The 24,120-nt window shown below is 37.7% G+C and overlaps 1 protein-coding gene across 3 annotated transcripts in view; it reads right to left on the bottom strand.

Moving 5' to 3' along the window:
• Positions 1-24,120, bottom strand: part of WDR72 (WD repeat domain 72) — a 215,291-nt gene that overhangs the window by 64,626 nt on the left and 126,545 nt on the right. For all 3 annotated transcript variants that reach the window (XM_032856425.1, XM_032856428.1, XM_032856427.1), the window contains 3 exons: positions 23,549-23,640; positions 19,340-19,419; positions 15,142-15,343 (listed from right to left, as the gene is read on the bottom strand). In XM_032856425.1, the coding sequence (XP_032712316.1) occupies positions 15,142-15,343; positions 19,340-19,419; positions 23,549-23,640 (374 nt within the window). The remainder of the gene's footprint in view (positions 1-15,141; positions 15,344-19,339; positions 19,420-23,548; positions 23,641-24,120) is intronic.

The raw sequence follows: 24,120 nt of genomic DNA, 5'->3' as shown, positions 1-24,120 counted from the left end.
TTCCCCCTTTCTCTCTGCCTGCCTCTCTGCCTACTTGTGATCTCTGTCTGTCAAATAAATAAATAAAATCTTAAAAAAAAAAAAGTTGCCTTAAAAAAATAATAATAAAATAAAATGAGCCATTGGAAATATACAAATGGTAATATCCTCCCAGGGAAAGGCTTGAATTAAGCTAAAGGGAAACATATCAATTTCCATAAATAAATGATCCTACTCTTCCATGAATTCCATCCTCTACGTGATGCCCCATGATGTAGTATTATTTATAGGAAAGAATCTAGGACTTGCAAATAGGAGCATGTGATCTGGTCTAAGGCCATTTTCTAATGAGTCATAACAACATAGCAAAAGTACTTAAGTCTGTCATGCCCTGATTTTCCACTCATTGAAATGGGCAAAGTTTCCCTTCATTTGATATCTGCAAAGAGAATTAAAAATACATGCCAAAGCCCTTTGAAAAAAAGTAAAGTGTTATTCAAGTACTAGAAAAGTCATGCTAATCATTTGGAAAATAATCCACTTAATTTTTTTGTTCGTTTGTTTCTGAAAATAATGTTCAAATAGATACTCTGGAGGTTCCGAGATGGCCATTTACTCACAGTACATGTAAACAGACTTCAGCTAATTTGGGGAGCTTGAACTCTGTGATCCCCAAGAAAATTCTAGAAGCTCCTTTGCATCTTTCAGAATTACACAGACACAGGGCGCCTGGGTGGCTCAGTGGGTTAAAGCCTCTGCCTTCGGCTCAGGTCATGATCTCAGGGTCCTGGGATCAAGCCCAGCTTCAGGCTCTCTGCTCAGCGGGGAGCCTGCTTCCTCCTTTTTCTCTCTGGCTGACTCTCTGCTTACTTGTGATCTCTGTCTGTCAAATAAATAAATAAAATCTTTAAAAAAAAATAATTACAGACACATTATGGTATTTGAGTACTACTATTATTTGGAGATTCTTCTGACATCTTTATTATAGAAAAAAGAATGACTAAAAACTTTCCCTTACAGTATTACCAGAACAGACAGATGTTAACAGGCATGTTACTGATTGACACAGGTGAGGAGGCAAGGCTGTACCATGTTACAGGTATTTTGCTATTACCTTCTGAAACACTGTTTCATACCGCAGGGGATGTCATGTAAGAAATAAATGATACTTCCCAATCTCAGCAGTTTGAAAGAAACATAAATCAATGGAGTAAGAGAAGCAGGTGATGTAATGACTCGACTTAAGTAGATGGCTTGAAGAGATGGATCACGACGCTTAACCTTTGGAATTATTCATTGGATATTAATATAAACACATGGAAAAGCACATTTCAAAGTTACCTTGCTTTGCTAAAATTCTATTCATTAAATCAGGAGTTTTTAAATGGTAAAGAGAAATAATATATCCTATTCCTGGAAACTGTCTAATAGCAAACACTTAATAAGCCTGGTCTAACTTAATGATTCAGTTAAGGATGTTTGTAGAAAAGGAGGTCAATAATGTCTACATAAATCCACATACAAAAAAGAAAAAAAATGGATGGTGAAACCCAAACTTGTCAATAAATGGTAATGATACAAATACATCTAAAGAAGATGAGAAATTGGACCAAATATTAATACATACAAGTTGAGAAAAAATTAAGAACCATCCAAGGAGGGTAGAGATTATGATAATGGTCATATATAAAGGAAGATAAATAAATTCAAATTAGCAACAAAAACCATAGCAGCTCAGGAGGTGTTACTAATGTGATCTCAACTCTGACAGGTACTGATTGACATTTGGTGTTTAGTCTAAAAGCAGGGAGGCAAAATTTCTCTATGTAATATCAACACACCTTCCTTCTCCATGTGAGAAATGAACCACTACTCTTCCATCTAAATATCCTAGGTTCATAAAGAGGCAATTAAAAAAAAAAAAACTAAGAAAAGTAAGTTCTGCTTTACAAATAAAATACTAACCAGGTACTCTGTCAAAACTTGGACACAAGGGTTTCTTTCTCTCTGTTTTATTCACTCTCTACTTTGTGCTAAAATGTCTCACTTCTCCTCTTAAAATAATTCTTAATGGTTCCCTTTATCTTCCAGGAAAAAATGCCCTGACCAGAACCTTTACATTCTAGGTGCATCCAGAGTAGAGCATCCTCAATTCCTCTATCTTGCCCACACCAAATTCATCTCCATTTCCCGACCAGGCCACAAGAATCACTCTGTATCTGTCCTCACATTAATCCTCTTGCCCGAAATACCCTTCTCGCACCAAGCTCTTTCTCATTGGTATTACTTGCATCTTTCCAGAAGCAGATGTTAAGATGGAGTTAGAAGAGCAAAACACTTGTGGAGGGAAGAAAGAGCAAAACACTTGTGAAGGGAAGAAAAGAAAAAAAAGAAAAGCAAAAGCACAATTGGGTAAGAACCTCTCTACTCACGATGCAGATCTAAGAAAGTCTCTCTTAGCCCAGTGGAAACTCCAGAGCAAAGAATGGCTCCTAGAGGAGGTCTGTATGGACTAAACAAGCTAGGCCCTTGTACCCACCACCACCTTGCTTCTTGTTCCAAGAAGAGTATGATGTCTGTTCTGATTTGGGGATAGGCCCTGGAGTTGCCAACAGCTGGAAGCTGTCAGCTAGCCACACTCCTCACAGCTGGGCAAGTAGACCTTTTTAGGAGAGTGATGTAAGCAGTGCATCTCCCCATGTCTGCCACAAAGCTGTTCTCCAAAGCGCATGTGAATGTCGACTCCTGTGCAAAACCTATAAAAAATCATCCTCAGGTGACTCTCTATGAGAACTTTAGTATCTGATACTCCAATGAGAACTTTAGTATCTGATACTGCATTGTAATTTCATTATGTTTACAGGGCTCTGCCTTTTGAAAAGTAGAAACCACATCATATTCTGCTCAGATTCCTAATCGGTAGCTTGGGAAACACAGCACTGATCATACAACATATTCAAAAGAGGCAGAATGAACTGACCAGCGGAAGGATGGACCTACCAGTGGGATGATTGATGGATCCAATTGGTTATTCCCTACTCTGGTGCAGAGACACCAAGGGAAATATCTTGCATATGTCAAGAGGTATTATGAACACCTCAAAATGTAATTTCAATATACTTTAAGTACTAATTTTATGGGGAAGATACATCAAAAATTAATATGTCCTAAGCCAAGGTTTTAGAATTATATTCCTACTCATTTAAATGAACCTATGTATCTCCTTTTAACCATTATTCTCATTTCCAGTTTTCACAATTTACAGTTTGGGGAAAGAGTTCATTTACTTCTTTTTTTTTTTTCCCTCCTAATTTTTAAGTAATTTCTATACCCAACATGTGGTCCAAATTTACAACCTCAAGATCAAGAGTCACATGCTCCATCAACTGAGCCAGCCAGGTTCCCCTAGTTTACCTAATTTTTAAATTCTGAGATAAACTGTGTTTATCTTGTATTGTGAAATAATTTCAATGGAAATTTTTGGATTTTTCTTTGATGACTTCTTTGGAGAATGCTTAGTAGCTCAGTAACACACATTCTTCATTTAATCAGTCAACAAATTGACTCTATGCCGGGCCCAGAGCCAAGCTTGGAAGACACACAGATAAAAGTGAAAGAATTGGACAAGAAGCTTTTTTTTCTAATGGAGGAGAGAGAACTGCAATCAGATGATTTACTACAGAGACTGAGAAGTGCTGTGACTGAAGTATAAACGACATGGATGGTGGAAAGGAAGGAACAAACATGAGGGATCCAAGAAAGGAACATCTTTAAGTAGTTGAGGGTTACTTATTTGGTTTTATCTCTCTGTGCACTTTTATAAGAGGGGAAGGACAGAAACAAGAAAAGCCTCAGAATGTCTAAGAATCCCTTTCCAGAAGGCAGTGGATCTCAGCAGGGTTGGTACTGCCCCCTAGGGGAAGGCTTTGGAAATTGTTGAGTCAAGGAACATCTGGTTTCCTGCTGACTGTAAAGATACTGGCATTTAGTGGGAAGGGCCAGAAATGCCAGAAGTCTTGCCATGCTCAGGACAGTCCTTCACCATGAAAAATTATCCCGACATTTAGCATGGTTTCCACATATTCCACTAGACATTCATGAAACTAAAGCCCTGTTTATAATTTCCTGAGCCCAGAATCTTAACTTTATTTTACACATAGAGATCTTCAAAGTTTTTAATATACCCTAAATTTTCTAGGATGGCCACTAACCCTGTATATCAATAAATGGACAAATCTGGCTGCTGTTGTTGTCGATATCTTTGCCATGAAAATCCATTCAGACCCCCATGTCACTGACAACACTACCACACATATGTTCCTGTGTAGGACCGGTGTTCCTGCATAGACATGAAAAATCCATGTTCACCTATAATAGGTAAAAGAGGGGGAAAAAAGGTAACAACTCTTCTTTCATTTCTTGTAGCTTATCCTCACGGGTTGAAAACGAAGTACTGGGGACGCCTGGGTGGCTCAGTTGGTTGGACGACTGCCTTCAGCTCAGGTCCTGATCCCGGGATCCCGGGATCGAGTCCCACATCGGGCTCCCAGCTCCATGGGGAGTCTGCCTCTCCCTCTGACCTTCTCCTCGCTCATGCTCTCTCTCACTGTCTCGCTCTCAAATAAATAAATAAAATCTTAAAAAAAACAAAAACAAAAACAAAACAACGAAGTACTCTGACTTGTTGTTGTTGCCTTCAAACATCTGTCAGCATTAATTTTTCCAGGAGCTTTCTAGACAGATAAATTATCCCTTAACTAAATAGATAAATTTGAAGAAATGCCTCTGAATTAACACTTTAGAAAAAAAAATCAGCCCTATAATGATCTTTTTCATTCTCTTCCTACCTACAGACTATTTACATATTATTTAGCATTTCTTCCATTCTGCCTAGACTAGTTCTTTAATACATGTCTGTCACTGTCATTTATCATTCATCTGCTCACTCAGGCAACAAACATTTAATGAGCACCCATCATGCCCCACGTGGTACATTAGCAGCTTGGCGCACAAGATTAATAAGTTCCAACTTTTGCCCTCAAGGAGTTCAGAGAGGTGGGAAAGAGAGGCAAATAACAAACAATTAGAGTGCCAGATGATATACAGTATTTTAGAAGGATATACATGAAGTATAAAAAGGCAATGTAATTGAAAATTTCAGTACCTTCTATTGAACCTTAGACATAGTAAGTGCTTAATAAGAGATTTTTAATATTATTCAAGTTGTTCCAAGACTGAAAATTGGGCAGATACATAGATGAGTTAAAATGGAAAAATAAGTAGGGGAGGAGGGTAGAGAGAGGGTGGTTGGGTTATGGACATTGGGGAGGGTATGTGCTATGGTGAGTGCTGGGAAGTGTGTAAGCCTGACGATTCACAGACCTGTACCTCTGGGGCTAATAATATATGTTAATAAAAAATAAAAAATAAATTTTTAAAAAGTACAGGTCCAGGGGCACCTGGGTGGCTCAGTGGGTTAAGCCTCTGCCTTCAGCCCAGGTCATGATTTCGGGGTCCTGGAATGTAGTCCCGCATTGGGCTCTCTGCTCAGCAGGGAGCTTGCTTCCTCCTCTCTCTCTGCCTACATCTCTCTTTCTCTCTGTGTGTCAGATAAATTAAAAAAAAAAAATTTTTAAAAAATACAGGTCCAAAAAAAAAAAAAAAAGGAAAAATAAGGCTCCTGCCAGCAAAATGAATGACATTCTGCAGTCAAATGCTCTACCACTGAGCTATACCCCCTAAAGTGAATGACATTCTGATTGAATGGGATATTCCAATAGCATGAAGAGAAGAATGGTTAATTTTTTCTTCAACCACCATTCTAGCAAGATTGCCTTGGCATGTGCCAGATACCATGCTATCTGCTGAGAATACAAGGCTGACTAAATCCCTGTTTTGTTTTGTTTTGATCTCAAAGAACTTAGTAGTACCATTTTTCCCCCCAGAACTAGGGATGCATATCCATATTGGGTGTAGTGGGATTGGATTTGATGGAGAAACTCATATAACACCACATCCCAGGCTCAGGGATGGAATCAATAGGGAGGAGGCTGACCCAGCTCAACAGGTCGTCAAAAGGGCTCCCATTTAGCAGCAAAGGGCACTGGCTCCAAGAGAACAGGAGTGAGCCAGAAGTCCCAAGAGAGGCAGGCAAGTCAGAACCCAGGGTGTGAATCCAAATTATAGAGGAAATAGTGTTTGAGGCAGTTCTTTAAATCCTCCCATAGAGAAGCTGTAGCAGAATGAGGAATAAGCCAACACGCATCAGGCAAGGCTTGGGGCCCTCTAAAAACATCAGACTGAAATCAGATTATGACAAAATGAGTAGTGGAGAGTCAAGCAATCAACCAGCAGGAAAGAGAAGAGTTCTGGGTGGTTACAAATTATATTCATTCATGATTCTATTTTTAATTTCTTGTGAGCCACAATTTCAGTGGGTATTCAAGACTATATATGTCCAGCTGCTAAAGAAATGCAATCAGCTGATTTTCCTTGTCTCCTCTTTCTCTTACTAATTAGGAGTTGGCTGAATCTTTAGTACAAGCTATCCCACGGTCCATCCATTCATCCATCCACTCAATAAACACTTATTACCAGCTACTAGGTAAAGCACCATCCTAGGGGATGGGAGGAAAAAGATAAATAGACCCGACCCCTGTCCTTCAGGGGGTCAGTGTTGGCAGGCCAGTCTGAGCATGGGAGAACAATAGTACAAAACACATCGATTTCAGCGACAGAATCTAGATCACTTTCTCTTTGTCAATAAATTTAAATGGGTATGCAGACAATAATCAATAAAGTGGTGCCTGCACAACTGTTACCAAGGAAATATTTAACTCAATTCCTTGATGCTACCGTCTGTGTGCAATCGGGCCGGGTTGGCATTCTGATTGCTCATGAGGAAAAAAGACAATGAAATACTCTAGTTCATATGCCAAGATGAAAAGCATCAATCTCAATCTCCGTGAAAGATGAAACTACTTTTGGAAAAAGAACAGTGAAGTCTATCAGTCTTTCTAAGGCAATGCAATCTTGAGGATGATACAGAGAGGGCAGAGGCAGTGGAGAAGTTCACAAGAATTTATACGGGGGAAAGGGAAATGATGAAATTTCTCCATCAATTTTATAGGAAGCTAAAAATAATACAAGACATACAGTCCACCCAAATGACAACTGTATTTTTTGAAAGGTATGTAATGTATTCTAGGTGCTAGATCATTGATTTGCTTATCATGAATAAATTCATCTTCATCTAACATATGAATGCCTTGATATTTACATAAGATTGTCTAAGTATGTAATTCAAATTAATCTGTAAAAATGAAATTCTGTATTTCCTCTTCTCTTCTCCCCTAACTGCCAACTTCTACCCCTTTCAACTTATATGTATATGCCAAATCTCCTTCTCCTCCTTCTTCTTCTTCTTCTTTTTTTTTTTTTTTAAGATTTTACTTTTAGGTAAAATCTTCACCCCAACATGGGGCTCGAACTCCCAACCATGAGATCAAGAGTCACTGACTGAGCCAGACAAGCTCTTTTTATTTCTAGCATTTACCAGTTGGCATTTCTAGTTCCCAGGTGCAAAACCTTCTGTTTTTTAACCACTAAAACTTATATTTATATAAATTTATATTACAAATAAAAGTCTTTAGTATTAAGTACATCTTAGCGGAATAACTTATAGTGACACTCCAAAGGTTAGTAGAACTTAGTTATTTGATATTTTCTGATTAACTTCTTCATGAGAATCTTTTCTCCATTGTTTTGCCAAATATCTGGATCTTTGCTGCCTTGTGACTCCCTGTCACACAGGAAGCACTTGGTAAATATTTGCCAAATTTACAGACAATGAGGGAGAATTGTGGTTAAGTGGGAGGCAAAGCCAACTAGGGATAAAAAACACAAATTCTGAAGCTAGACTGCCTGTTTTTGATTCCTGGTTCTGCTGTTGGTTGGTATGGAGATCTTGGGCAAGGTATTTAACTTCTTCATATCTATTTTCCCATCAGGGAAATGGGTATAAGAATACTACCTATCCCCATGGAATTGTTGTCTTGGTCAAATAATTTGAGGTATGTGAAGCTCTTAGAACATACTAAGCCTTAGAGAAATAAGTCAGTCGGAGAAAGACAACTATCATATGATCTCCCTGATATGAGGAAGTGGAGATGTAAGGTGCGGGGGTTTGGGGGGTAGGAAAAGAATAAATGAAACAAGATGAGATCGGGAGGGAGACAAACGATAAGAGACTCTTAATCTCACAAAACAAACTGAGGGCTGCCGGGGGGAGAGGGTAGGGAGAGGGTGGTGGGGTTATGGACATTGGGGAGAGTACGTGCTATGGTGAGTGCTGTGAAGTGTGTAAACCTGGTGATTCACAGACCTGTACCCCTGGGGCTAATAATACATTATATGTTAACTAAAAAATTAAAAAAAAAAAAGAACATACTAAGCTTGAGGAGCCTGGGTGGCTGGCTCAGTCAGTTAAGTGTCTAACTTCTGCTCAGGTCATGATCCCTGCTTGGCAGGAGTCTGCCTGCCCCTCTGCCCCCCTCCCCCCTTCTCACGCACTCATGCTCTCGCTCTCTCTCTCTCTCTCTCTCAAATAAAAAATAAAATCTTTAAGGAAAAAAACATACTAAGCCATATCAGTTTAACTGTTTTCTTGTCATTATTATTGTCCTTATTCTGGAAGGCTGAGGCTTAGGAAAGGAAGGCATTGGAGCAATGAGATTCAAAGAGGACACAGATGTTTTCTAGAGAAGAAATTAAGGGCCTATGGGTTTCTGTCTAATGTCCAGTTTCCTCATTCATACATGTATTTATCAGATGATTCTTGGGAGGAAGAAAAAGCATAAGTGGCTTTAGTACTCCTAGCAAAGAGTTACCTTCTCCCACTTCAACTTTTTGTTTGGCTAAATCATATCCATCTTTCAGGTCTTGGATTAGGCATGTTTTTTTCTAAGAAAACTTTATGACCTCAAAGACTGGCTCAGCTGCCTCTTTGATGTGCTCCTGCAGCCTCTTCTGTGGCATCTGACACACGTCATGGTTTCCCCTATGCTAGTTTGGAGATTTCCAATTCATTCCCTGTGGCACCCCTAACTCTTGGACCAGTACATAAAGGCAGAGGAGTAGTACAGAGGAGAGATGCATATATTTATTCAAAGTCTTGGAGAAAGGACAGTGTGCCATGGACAATATCAAGTTACCCACCCTGAATAACCTAAAGCTTATCACATCTGTCCTTAGGCCTAGCTTAATCCACCCAAGGGCTATGGTTGGGATACTTTCTTGCAGAAAATAACAGGAAGGTTCTCTGAAACATGTATTTTATTAGTATACCAACATGAGGCCCATTATAAAATATGTAGAAAAATAGAAATTTCGAAAAAAAAGTCCTTAATACACACACACGCACACCTCCTAATGTAACTTAAGATAAGTTTGGCAATGCCACTTACATCTTATTTGCTTAAGCTTGCATTGCCAGTATTATCTTCAATCCATGGTTTCTTGGCAAAAAATCCTACTCCATTCTCTGAGGGTTAGCTAAAATTAGAAATGAAAATCTGTAGGTCATCTAGGCAGGGACACTTAAAACTGAACACGGCAGGGACAGCCTTCTGTAAAATGGGTTTTCCACTCTTCCTTTGGCATTCCTGGAATATCATACGTGAGTGACATTGCACTACCCAACATAGGAATCAAGTCAGGGTACCAGGGTCGACCCATGTATCAAATATCTTTTGTTTGAAAAAACAGAAGTATAGATTTTCATTATCTTATTCATCCATATCTAATCAATCAGCAAATACTGTAAGTGACACCTTCAAAATACATTCAGAATCTGATCAATTCATCCAAAGCACCATATCTGTCCCAAGCTGTCATCATCTGAGTTAGCATAATGGCCTCCCAACTGATCTCCTTGTGTCTACCCTTGGCCTCTGAACTGTAGGCAACATATCCCATTAAAATATGTGCCCGCTATTTGCGCAAATGATTTTCTATCTTGCTCAGAAAGAATCCCAAGACCTTGCTATGACACTCAAGGCTTTCAATGATGTGTCTCCCACTACTTTCCTGCTTCCACAAAGAGGAATTCATTGGCCTTCTCATTTAACCTGGAGAGCTCACAGAGGGTAGAAGATGCATTTACTATAAATAAATATAATCAAGAAAGTTTCCCTCCAAGGTAGTCAACTGTTTCAAAGCCTTTCCACAACTAGACAGATTTCCTTCCGAGAAATTCAACAGGCAATGGAAGCCTGTCCCGATGCAGTCCTTCTGCCAATGAGCACCAGGACCAGAAAACTTTTCTGTTGAGTGGATGTTTATTTCCCTTATTTACCACAAATGCATGGTTTTACTTAAACAAAGAGCACATTTTCATTATTGAATTTTGTAGATAAGTCTTTGAAAACAATGCATGTAATAAAGATTATTTGTAATACCCACATCTGATGCATCATCTTCACAACTACACAGTTTAACGTGAATTTAAATTCAGCCAATAATTTCAAAGTGACAGTTTTATCTACAAAGCCTCCATTTCTATTTCAACCAATTTATTTAATGGAACAATTTAGAGCACTTGTTTAAACTGATCCAAATAACATTAAAAAAAAAATAAAGGGGAATAACTTTCAAATGCATTTTAATAACAGAAACCGCTGATTTTTAAAGCAATGACTCTTAGCTTCAAATGTGAATGTTAATTCTACAATTTCTTATTAAAGAGATGAAGGAAGAGAGCAATGTAACTGTTATAAAAATCAGCACTCTGCCATAAAATACCAAAACACAGATATTAAGACCTCAAATAAAATACATGCTGTGAAATGTAACAGGTGAAAACACTGAAAATAAAAAAGATATAAAATTATAAAGTTCAAACACACATTATACTTCTTTTCTCACTTCACTTGATTTCCTTCCATTGCTTTTTAAATGAATCTCATGTTCAAATAGTTGAAGAAACCTGGTGATTTTCTTTATTATAAGGGCGGAGATGGCAATGATTGAACACTCTGCATTTTCTTTGGTAATAGAAAGTATGATTTATGAGAGGAGAATAAAAATCTAAGAAAACCACTCGATAAATTATTCAATTTTCAGATCATGCTGATTTAGAGCAAATTTCCTCCATGCTGCCACTATGGAAAATGCAGTTTACTGGATTAGAACACAGTGTTTAAGAGAATATCTGGGTTTGCCTCCCTGTTTTTATTAATTTTGTGACTCTAGACAAAGCACGTCAACTCTTTGAAGTCCCACGACATTTATTTTTGAAAAAATGGGACAATGCTATATGTGGGCTATTTGAACATAATAAAAAAATAAAAATAAATAGAAAGCAAAAACAAAACTGTAAAACACTATGACCCATATGAATAGATAATAATAAATAATAAAAGAAAAAAACAATGGAAACAATGCCTCAAAGTACAAGATAGACACACTAGTGACACTGAAGATAGCTGGCACAAGGATAGACTTTTTAAAAAAATACTGTTTATTGGGGCACCTGGGTGGCTCAGTGGGTTAAAGCCTCTGCCTTCGGCTCCAGTCATGATCCCAGGATGCTGGGATCGAGCCCCACATCGGGATCTCTGCTTAGCAGGGAGCCTGCTTCCTCCTCTCTCTCTCTCTCTCTCTCTCTCTGCCTGCCTCTCTGCCTACTTGTGTTCTCTGTCAAGTAAATTAAAAAAAAAAATACTGTTTATTTTAATGTGTCTGAGAAAGTATGTCAAAAAGCGTACAGAGGCAATTTCTCAGGATAAGCCTAGGTACCACTATGGGAATCTCTTGTTCAGAAAGTAGTTCTTTTCAGTGTTCCTCTGAAACTTCATTTCCATAAACATGGACATTTAAAAAGCTAAAATTGTTTACACAAATGACTCAAATGTTGGGAAGAGAGTCAGGGTTTATGTGAATTATGTGAGAATTAAAGGAAAAAGTGAGAAAACATTCATAAAATATTTAGTATACTGTTGGAGTGTACTAAGAGTGCAATAATTGTTGTTACTATTTTTCCTTATAACCTATTACTGCCATATTACTATAATGCTAATAAACCAAATATACTCCACTCTGGCACTCTGGCACTCTGGCATTAAAGTACCACTGGGCTCAGTGAGAAGTTAAAGGTCAAAGGCAGAAGGAAGAGCCAAGGTGGTGAGGCCCCCAGAAAGACAAAAGCTGGGAGTCAGAGTGTAAAATCCATGGTCCCTAAGGGCAAGAATGGTGCTGCTTCTCTAGCCAAAAAGAAGGAAAACCACATCCCTAAAGAGGTCATTGCCCATGTGGCCAAGGAGGGGCCTAAAGCCAAGGCCTCTGCTAGTCCCAGGGATGAGTATCCATTATGATACATATCCAATATCCATTATGAGTATCCATACATAATAAAGCCATCATCTGTTACTTTCCAAACGATTTACAAATAAGCTGCATTAAGAAACTAAGATACCAAGGGGCACCTGGGTGGCTCAGTGGGTTAAGCTTCCAACTTTTGATTTTGGGTCAGGTCATGATCTCAGGCTCACTGGGCTTGTGATTCTCTCTCTCCCTTTGCCCCTCCCCCATCTTTACCCTCCTCCCCCTCCAACCCATGTGGCAAGAGCCCACTCATGGGCTCTCTCTCGAATGAATAAATAAATACAATCTTAAAAAAAAAAAAGACACTAGGAAATCAAGAAAGAATAAAAGAAATTAGAGGGGAAAAAGGTAGAGGGGTGCTCACAGAGGACAAATGAGCAAGGACCTGAAAATAAAAGAACATAAACCATTTATCGTAAGAATATTTGGCAATAGGTTGCAGTGACACTGGATCTAAGTAAATCTGCCTATAAAGTTTGAGGAATAATCACACCTAGTGAACAGTATCTCTACCATCCCCTTAACTTTTGAATCAGGACATGTGAAATAAATAAAATGGCTTTTTGCTTATTTTTTTAAAATCCAATAAGTAATGTAGTACATTCCACTTAATAAAGGTCCAAAACTTTTCCTGTAATTTTATTAAGTTTCTCTGAATAGTTCAAAAAATAATTTTTGTTTGTTTGGCTTTTTTCCAAAAAGAAGGAAAGAAAGACAACGTTAATTTCCAACATAATATTTCTTGGGAATTTTCCTTTTCAATGCACATTATGTGTTTCCACTTAATTGTAATTGTAGTTAGTATTTTCCTACAGTCAGTATTTCCCATGAAAATATGTGCTCAGCTTTTTGTGAACGCTTCATTTCTTTTAAATAAAATATTCTAAATTGTATCCTCTAATATATAAAGTGACTTTAATATTTTTGTATTCTAATTGTTATCACGAATTAACCCTATTTTTTTTTAACATTGGCAAAGGACCATTCAGTAATGATCTGAAGATAGTTAATGTCTAACTTAAAAATCCAGATGTCTTTAGTCATAGTAAGACCAAATTCCAGAGTCTATTTCTTATACCCACGAATTATTTGGGAACAGAACAAGGCTCAATCTGGTGAAACTTCAAATAATGGATATGCCATGTGATAGCAAAAGTTATCAAAAGTTTCACCTTGATAACCCGCCATGAATTTCTCACCCAGAAAAGGCGGCTATGGGCCAAAGGATAAGGTAGACACTCAAGCTTAGGGATAAAGCATATAAATGCCACCTAATGACAGTTAACACATGACAAATGACACTAGCTGTCTTTGGGGAGCTGGAAGAAACATATTAATGACACTACCAGTGCCTCACCGAATGCATCAAGAACCCACATGCACTCTCTGAAAATTAATTTAAAAAGGAATTTTTCTCTTCTTGCTTGAAAGGTGTAATACAACTACAATTATGTGATATGATCAAAAAGGAGCTCCTTCAGGTGGTTGAATTTGCCAGATAATTAAAGCTAATTTCTGGACAATAGACAAACAAATGACTTGAAATTGCCATTAAGCTTTATCAAATTGCTTATTGAATTTATCATCTTCAGTGATTGTCTTGGCATTAGGAAATATCCTAACTACTTTGATCTTTGGCCTTCACCGATGAAGCCTTTCCCTGCAACGTATCCTCTCTTACTACATAGTATTGTCCAATAAATGATCTTATAAAAACAGTAAGAAATAAATATAATAGATCTTTAAGAATGACCTCTGTTCTAGGATTTAACATTTTAAATATAGCAACATTTTTCTGAGTCCCAAATAAGAAAAAAGAAAATCTCTCTCTGAGAGCTAAAAGAAATACCTAATAATTTTTCACACCCTGGAACATGTAAATTTGTAACATGTTTCTCTGAGGAAAATATATATTTAATCATAAAGTAACTTGTTCATCAAAAGCTTCCTAGTGAGGCTGAATACCAAATTTGTACTTACTCCTTTTTATTTTTTAAGTCACAGCTAATGGGTTGAAAAATCAGATAACATTTTATAGCAGAAATTGAGATTCACCTGCTAGCCACGAACCATAAACATTATCATTATGAAGTTATAATGATAAAATTTTATTTGATATAAAATCAAGTGGTCCACCTATAAATCAGTTTAGTTTTAGTCTCTACTACATTTCTTATTTTTAGGAGAGAAAAAAAAAATCTAGCACATGGCTTTTACCAAGGTATCAAGTGGGAACAAATTTAGGATCTATCATTATCAAGATATTCTTAAAATATCTCATTAAGCTATCACTGTTAATCCTGTTTTCATTTTTTTTTTTTTTTAAGATTTTATTTATTTGACAGAGAGAGAGAGAGTGAGAGAGGAAACACAAGCAGGAGGAGTGAGAGAAGAAGCAGTCTTCTGCAGAGCAGGGAGTCTGACTTGGAGCTCGATCCCGGGACCCTGGGATCATGACCTGAGCCAAAGGCAGATGCTTAACTGACTGAGCCACCCAGGCACCCCAATCTTGTTTTCATTTTTCACCACTTAATTTAAAAATATTTTTATAAACAATACAGATTTTTGTTCTAGAAAAAATATTCATTGCTTATAATAGAACTTAGAAGGCTTATCAGAAACTTGAGAATTAGAAGAAGAAATTGATAGCCGAATATGTCAGAAACAGGGCCCTGGCTCAGTTTTTGCAGAAATGATATATTGTGAACTCATATTCTGAACACACTCTAAGTAGTAGAAAAAGTTCTGATGAAAGCGCATGTCAATAAATTTTGTACTTACTTTGCAGAGGCCAGGAGTCTGTAGTACACTGTAACTCTATCTCCTCCCCCCTGGTCCTTTCTGTCTTCTGCAGGATCTGCCTCATCTCACAGTGAACGTCCTCTGTCATGGACACTGGTTGATTGTTGACTGGTGTTTTACTCAACGTCTTCATATGCTGTTGAACTTCCGCCAAAAGAACAGCTTGTATTGCTTCAGTTACCTATAAAGATTTTTTTTTTAGTCATTTTGGCACGGGGGAAGATTATTACAAACGCTTGGAGTCTTCCATCAAGTTGAGAGCCTGGAATTTTGACTTAAATAGGTTTCACATAAAGTGTACCACTCCCATCCACTAGAATTGGCACCTGAAACAATTGAAATGCAGATACTGAGCACTGGAACCCAGACCAACACACTGTTCTTTTGCTAACACAAGAGATTCTAAAAGGAAAGTTGAAAGGAGTTGTCAATTCTTTCACCTAAGATACTTTCATTTCCACCAGAAGATAAAGAAAATGAATTTGAAGATATCATACTGTTTCTAAAGACAAGTTTAGCTCCTCAAATAATGTCTAGCTTGAAAGCACTATTTAGCTAAAAGCACTTGATTTAAACTCAGGTTTAATACAGAAAGCTGAAGACAAGACTTTAACAATAAATCTCACTAAATTGTTTGTATGTCGGGGCACCTGGGTGGCTCAATGGGTTAAAGCCTCTGCCTTTGGCTCCGGTCATGATCCCAGTATCTTGGGATTGAGCACTGCATCAGACTGTCTGCTCTGTGGGAAGCCTGTTTCTACCCCCCTCCCCCCTCTCTGCCTACTTGTGATCTCTGTCTGTCAAATAAATAAATAAAATATATATTTAAAAAAAATAAATTGTGTATATGTGTACATGGTTTTACACAGTTTAAAAATATTGCAAAGCTTGACTTCCAATTATTGTACATATTCAATCAAGGATCTGTGATTGGGTCGAGAGGGAAGGGAATGCCTGTCATAGACATCTAATCCAACATCTTCATTTTTTTAAATGAAGAAGCTGGGACAGGACATCCCATAGATATGATGAACAGGCCTTCCGACCGCTGATTCTATGTCCTTTGTAGTATATGTCCTCCCAAGTTTCTATATCCTCATCCCTTAGTAAAATCAGTGACAATGTACCTTAGTCTCTTCCTAGCTTGTTGACATATTTGTCACTAATATTAAAAGAGTAAGTAATATGAGTATCATCAAAAAAATAAGAGGAAGCAGAAATAACTGAATAAAACATATTAACCATAATGAGTAGGATACTCAGTCACAAAACTTAAAAGCGAATACTGAATGGCATTCACTCAATTAGAAACAAACTCAAACCCACACTTTGTGCTCAGTGTGAAATCAATACTCAGCACGGCTCCAATCCACAGGCAGATGGTACATCTTATAAGCATGTAATAATGCTATCATAATATCTGGTATACAGTGGGTACTAAATAAATGCTAATGGAATTGAAATAGATTCTGTACTTAAAAAATGTAAAGTGTACAAAGTAGAATTTATTGGTAATTTCTGACTATCAATACTTTAATCTCTTTAGTATATAAATACAGTAGATAAATTTTGTGATAGTTAGTAGGGATAGAATTTTCCCCAACAAAATATAAAATTTTTAGACAATATATTATATAACTTTTTGAATTTAATAATGAGCTCGAATTGAAAGCACTGCAGCTGTAAAGCTGTGTCCCAAATGCATAGAAATAATTTTCTTTGAAAAGACAGATGTGTAAAGCATTACACTCTTATGAGGGAATGTGCAGAGATTTAAGTGAAGATTTACAAATCCATTGGCTGGAAAGAGACGGCCACAAATCTGGGTCATATACTTATTACTAGAAGTATTACTATGCCATAGGCAAGCTAAAAACTTTAATGGTTTTCTACTAAAACCTTGACATAGCAAAGTTCTATAAAATAGCACAGAGCGTTACGAAGACTCACGAGAGCCCCTGTGGACTGCTTGTGGTTCCAATGTCCAGAATTTCCAGAAGAAAAGTATTTTCTCAACACTTGGTCCACACTGACTTTTCACATCTTTGCAGCATCTCCTGGGAAAGCACACCTTGTCCCTGGAGGCCTGGATGTCATGATTTCACCCACTGGTGTTAGATTATAAAATCCAGGGAATTTTAATGAAGCTTCAGAAACACGCAAATTAGCAACCCCAAAACCTTACTGTTGCTTTTTCAGCATTTATTTCTCTGTGGGACATATTACATGCATTAGAGGCAAAAGAGGCAATCTCCAGACGAACTCATTCATCTGCAAAATTAACACATTCTTATCCCCACCCCTCTTCACTTTGTGAGGTAGGATTTTGCTAGTTGACAGAAACATTCCATTACCACCTAAAATACATTAAGAAGTAGATTCAGCTTAACATGATTTGACTAACTGCTTAAATGAACAGCTTTATAAGGAATTTGAGGATTGGTTAATGAAGCATTTAATTGCAAGAGGCTCTGTTGCTCCCAGAGGACCCAGGAATTTTCATTCCCATTTTACAAGTGAGGAAAAGAATCAACCTATCTTCCAGAGTTATTCATCCAGTTAGCGGCAGAGATGAGAGGAGAACTTTGACGCTTGGACTTCCTACAAAGTGAGTAATAAATGCTCTGGTCACATTTGTCGTCCTGCCAGACTTTTACACAAGGTCATAGAATCATAGAACCTTAAAGGTCCATTAGTCCAAACATGTCCAAATCACATTAAAATTTATTTGAAGGCCAAATGAACAACTGCAAAAGACCTTTAGTTAGAGCAATTCAGGATAAATTTTCTGTTGAATTCTTTTCCTTCAGGATTTTTTCCCCTTGGTAAGGAATTCTTAGGCTACTGGGGGGAAAAAAATCTTGCCTTTAATAGAGACTCTTGGGATGTTTGCTAACACGCTGGTAAACATAAAAATGTACTAATGTTTATTTGATTGTCCCAGAGGCTTCTGCATAGCTAGTCATTCATTTGTTAAATATTTATTGACAGGCTGCCATGATTACTACTTTTCTGGGCATTGGTGATTGAGGGGTGAGTGAAACGGACTGAGTCCCTGCTCTCAGCAAGCTTCAATGACAGCAAGAAGACAGAAGATAAGCAAGCAAAAAAGCAAATGCTATCATTTCCATTAAAAGCAACTGCAACAAAGAAAATAAAACTGGGTAATGCCATAATGACTGAAGGCATGGAGTAGTGACAACATGAGGTAGGTAATCAGGGAAGACTTCTTGGAGGAGTTGACTTTTGAGAAAAAACTCAAACAATGAATGGAAAAATTAGAATTCCAGCCCAAGAGAGCAGTAAGGCCCTGAGGTGGAAATGAGCACTGTGTATTTTGGAAATAAAAAGGTCAGTGTGGCTAGTTTGAGCAGGGGGGAGAATGATGAATAAAGAGTTTAGGCTAGTGGCAAACCATGTAGAAACTCAAAGGCCATGGTAACGTGTTTCAATAACCATTCCAACTGTGTTTATTTGGTTTTGGGGTGCCAGCCCCAAAGTGTGTTCTGACTTAACTTTCTTTGTTTTCAATAAGCATTTGTAATTGGAATTATTGCTATGCTGGTCTTACAAAATTTGACATTTATTAAGCTCATGAAAAAGAATAAAGTTCCAATAAATATTCATCTAATCAACGCACAGATATTTATTGTACAATATACAAGCTACCCAGTAAGCTTTTAGGATCCACAAAAGCTTTAAAAGAGATAGAAGGACTTAAATTGGGCCTTGAAGAAACCCTTTCTCTTGATCAGCTTATAGATGAGGTACTTTTGAGACAGAAAAATAATTCCTAAGTCCACATACCAAATTCCCAGGCCTAGGCCTTTTATGTCATGGCATATTTTAAAATCAAATAATAGACAATTCTGCCACAAACTGGAATGTCAATAGGCAATAAGGTACGGTAACAACCAAAACATCCCTTCCTCAGGCCCCCTATTCATCCCACCTAACCTGTGCATCCTTGCATATGTCATTCTCTACTTTTTCCCTCATTATTAGTCTCTGCATTTGTCCTGTTAAATGAAATGCCCGAGGAGGAAATTTTCTGTGAGGACAACAGTAGCCACCTGTGGGTACTCTCGGGATAAGGAGAGTATGACTGAACCACTCACAGAATAGAAAGGCACAGCAGGAACTGTTCTAATAACTTCAAGAACATACTATGTCATACCTGCACAGACTGGTCTCTCCAACAGGAAATGAGCTTAAAAAGTGAAACGTCAGCTTCAGGTATATGGGCTTCATTCTTACCTAGAAATACAGAGAACACATTTGTTCTTGAGAATATTAAAACATGCATGCAACCCAATGATCCTCAACCCTGGCTCCATGTTAGAGTCACCTGGGGAGCATTTTCTTCACAAACACCAATGTCCGAGTTCAGAGATTCTGATTGAATCAGCCCCGGAAGACGGTAGGGCAGGAATGAAAACCCTGTGATACCCAATGATTTTCATGTGTAACCAGTCAAGAACCATTTAGTAATTTATTTATATTTCTAATGATTATACAAATACATATTCACATCAAATCAAATTCATCTTTATACCCTAAACCCATCTTCGTAACTTTTGCCAACAGAGTGGCAAATGAATAATGTTCCCACCCAAAACAGATGGCCAAATTTTACAATTCCTTCCTTATGCAAATAGATCCTGACATACTACCTTGCCATGAATTAGCATCTATCACACAGAAATCATATAAAAGACTTGCTTTGATTTGTCCTTACCCAATTATACTACTCTGATCAATAGATCTAGCACTTACGTTTTAATCTGACTCATTTTGTTATGTATTGTTTCTTTTAAGTTTGCCCTTTTGAATGTCCTTTCTATCTATTTGCCTTAATGTTCAGTGTGAAATTTTAAGAGTGAGCTAGGGCTTGGTTTATTTAAATTGATCCACAGAGTGTCCAGCAGCCCCCTACACAAAAAAGCACTTAATAAGTGCCTTTTCATTAATTGAAAATGTACATATTATCATCCAAATGAAAAATTGATCAATTAAGGCTTTCTGATGGCTAAAGTATATTATCTAGGTGCCAGATCATGGGAGTGAGATAAGGAAAAATGATGACGGCTTGCATTGGAGGGAAAATTACTCTGTCTATTTAAATGAATGTATTAATATGTGTTTGAAATTCTGGCATCAACTCTTTAAGTTAGTATTAGTTCAGTATGCTTTTCATTGAATTTCATTTTATATATTAATAGATAAGTATATGTGTGTATATATGCACAAATACATATTTTATAAATATTATATGTTATATATATATTTTTAGTGGTCAAGGGAAATGTGATAGGAGAATATTAAAGAGACATATATGAAACTTCTGACTCATTAATATTGTTATTTTTCCCTGATGGAACATATGATGTGAATTTGAAATGACCAAGATCAGTGCATAAAACATGTAAGTATGATAGAGCACTACGATTTTGAAGTCATATTTTCCATTTCTTTGTGAGCACAGCAGGTAAGAGAAAATTTTCCTTTGATCTCTGTTCTTCCCCTCCTCTCTCATTCTGTTGACCTTGTGACTCTACCATCAAAGCTAAGTATTGGTCTCAACTTTAGCTACTTACTGGCATCATGGGGTACTTCACAGTGCACTTTAATGTGATGTTAAAATTTTAATATGAGGTAGAAATGAGAGCCAACTTTTCTTGGCCATGTCAGTGAACTAAAGAATTAATTGCAACATCAGAGAGAAAGATAAAAAGAAAACACCCCAGGCTTACCAATAGTACTGAGTCACCATTTTTGCTGACAGAAGTGGGCAGTGGTTCCTACCACTCTTTAGAATGAGCACCTCAGAGTATTATTTTATTCAGGCTTTGACTTTACCGAATTAATAGCATAAAGTGAACCCCTCCTTTCCCTTCACCTCCCGTCTTCCAATTACTAAAACACAAAACCATGTTCCTTAGGATCTATGTGAATCTTAAGTGCTGCAAGTGCCGCCTCTAAACATGGGAGAGACTATTCAGTAGTAAACTTGCACCTGCTACTTTGGTTGGGGCTGCCGGAGGAAAAGCTGGGGCGTCCGCAGCTCTGGTTAGCAATTCTCTCCATCTCTGCAGAAATCACTTACATTCTGCTTTAAACTCCAATCCTTTTCGCAATGTTATAAAAAATAAAAATAAGGAGAAATGCTCTAATAAGGGCTACGGCTTGAGGAGAAGGCAGGCAGCCCAGACTGGGACCTTTTAGAGGGAATACTAGTTGGGATCCTGAGAAGTGTGCTGATGTAATGCAAAGAGCAAGTGGTTTGGGACCAGAGTTGGCCTGGAATCCTGGCCCCTCTGCTCAGCAGCTCTTTGCCTCTGAATGAATCATCTAACTTCCATGAGCCCCAATTTTCCCAAGGGTAAAACAAGATAGTTCTTCCTACTGTGCAAGGTTGTTTCTATATAGAGAGAATATGTGTAAAGCCAATGGCATAATTCTTTGAATATACTAGACACACAAACATTGGAAGCTATTAATAACTCTCAGTTTAAAATATTCCAAATATTCTTTTTAGTAGCCTTGAGAAGGCCCCTTTGGACTATTATTCAGGGCATCTCAATGTGTCGATGGCATAATGCAGAACTTCATCAAGTCTAAAATCTCATTCCCATTTTACAAGTGTAGTAAATACAGGTTTAAAGGAGTAAAAGACATGCCCAAAGCTGTACAAGTAGTAAGTGGCAGAACTAGATCTTAAACCTCAGCCATCTGTTTCCAAAACCATTATTCTATTTACTATTCACACATGAATCCAAAGGTATTTGCTTAATTCCTTGAAGGCTTTGTTCTGGGAATTGAGGATACAGCAGTAAATAAAATTGTCATAAAAAATAATAACCCCCATGGAGCTTACACTTTAGTAGCAGGACACAGATGGCAAATGAAAAAAAAAAAAGGTATATATTACATTAGAGAGTGAAAAGAATTATGGAAAACAGTAAAGGAGGGAATGGGACAGAGTGTGCTGGGGAGAAAGGAGGGCACATTCATTGATAGAATGGCATCCAAGCAAGAACCAAGGATGTAAGATGGAGGCGGGAGGCAGCTGGTTGACCTCTGTGATCTGAGGAAAGAGCATTCCAGGCAGCAGAAGAGCTAGCACAAAGGCCCTAAGACCTGCCCATCTTGTTTGGGTCAGAGCAAAAGGTCCGGTGTAGCTAGATCACATGAAGCAAGGGGTAAGTAAGTACAAAGAGATGGGGTCAGATGGGAGTGGTGGTCCATGCAATGACAGAAGCAGAACAACCAGGGGCGCCTCGGTGGCTCACTGGGTTGAGCCTCTGCCTTCAGCTCAAGTCATGATCTCAGGGTCCTGGGATTGAGTCCCGCATCAGGCTCTCTGCTCAGCGGGGAGCCTGCTTCCCTCTCTGTCTCTGCCTGCCTCTCTGCCTACTTGTTATCCCTTGCTCTGTCAAATAAATAAATAAAATATTAAAAAAAAAAAAAAGCAGAACAACCAGGTTATACTGGGCCTTGTACGCTCTCCTAAAGACTGTGCCTTTTAGTCAGAGCAGAACAGAAAGCAGCTGAAAGGTTTTAAGCAGAAGCATAAGGTTCTGACTTAGTTTCCAATGGGTCATTCTGGCTGCTTGATGGTGAATAGAGTACAGGAAGGAGAAATAGGAGCCGAAGGGTGGTTAGGAGGCAAGGAGGGATGAAGGCTCTGGGGTGTGGTCTGTGGGTAAATAGAAACAGAATCTGGGATATATTCTGAAGGGAGAACCAATATATTTACTAAAAGATTGGATGTGGGGTGCAAAAAAAAAAAAAAAAAGGTCAGGGAGGGGTGAGTCAAAATGACACCAAAATTCTTGGCTTGAATCACTAGAAGGGTAGATTTGCTCTACTGAGATGTCAAAGATTTAGAGAAGCAGGTTTTGAGGATAAATTGGCTATCTGGCATCAAAAGAAAATCTAAACACCAAGACTATTACTCAGAAGAATTCAAGAATCATTATATAACCTTCTGAAAAAGCTATAAAATTCTCTAATATAATAATCATTTATTTGGTAATAAAGATACTGATGTAATAAACTTCCCCATAAATCACAGGTGACCTTAATTTAATATCCAAATATTTCTTTTGCCAAAAAGTTTCAGACTTCAGGCATTTCAAAGATCATTTGACAAAATTCATCACATTACATGTCTTGTAACATTATTCATTTTAATGAAAAAAATCACCTTATTTCAAATATAAGCAAAATACAAAAGTATAGCCATGTGAAATGCAGACTAAATCAAACAATAAATGCAAACACTGCTTATTCCAAACTGTAGCAGAAGAACCAGTCATAGATGGGCCAGTTATTCTATTTCATAGAGAAAAAAAAATCAGACTTGTATCTGTAAGTTCTTTACCATTTCGTAAGTAACCACAGAAGCTTGAAATAGTAAAAACTTCATTCCCAGGACTTTTTGCCTTGTTGTGCACAGATTCCATTTTGAAAGACCTGTCGGGGGAAAAATAGAGGATATCATTAAAGATATATGAAAAGTATTTTTAGAAATAAATTGAAGATTTGAGTGTATGACCACTTCAAAAAAATTCGGGAACTGAACACAGGTTACTTTTTTAGCAATGTTCTCTAACATTAATCTCTTTGGTAAATTTCCCCACTTTGTTCCTACCTAAAACCTTAATCCCAGTTTTGAATTTTAGGCTACCAGAATTATTTTGTGACTCACTTTTCCAGGAGGAGCTCCACAACGATAGGTCATGTAATTTGTGGTTAATGCAATATATTCTGAATCCTAATATGTTGACATCTGCCACAGTTCTCCACAGGTCCTGTAAGGACCTGAGGAAGATGGGTCTACTCCAGACCAGTGATTTAATCATAGCAACTTTCAGATACTGTTCAGGGATATTCTCATAGGCAGAAGGCTCTTTCCTTAAAATGCAGTTACGCCATGCACCCCATTGTGAAGCC

This window comes from Lontra canadensis, unplaced genomic scaffold (genome assembly GCF_010015895.1).
Source record: "Lontra canadensis isolate GAN:19392208 unplaced genomic scaffold, GSC_riverotter_1.0 scaffold12, whole genome shotgun sequence".
NCBI lineage: Eukaryota > Metazoa > Chordata > Mammalia > Carnivora > Mustelidae > Lontra > Lontra canadensis.
The sequence above is the reverse complement of the archived record's forward strand: the minus strand, read 5'-3'. Positions and strand labels throughout refer to the sequence as shown.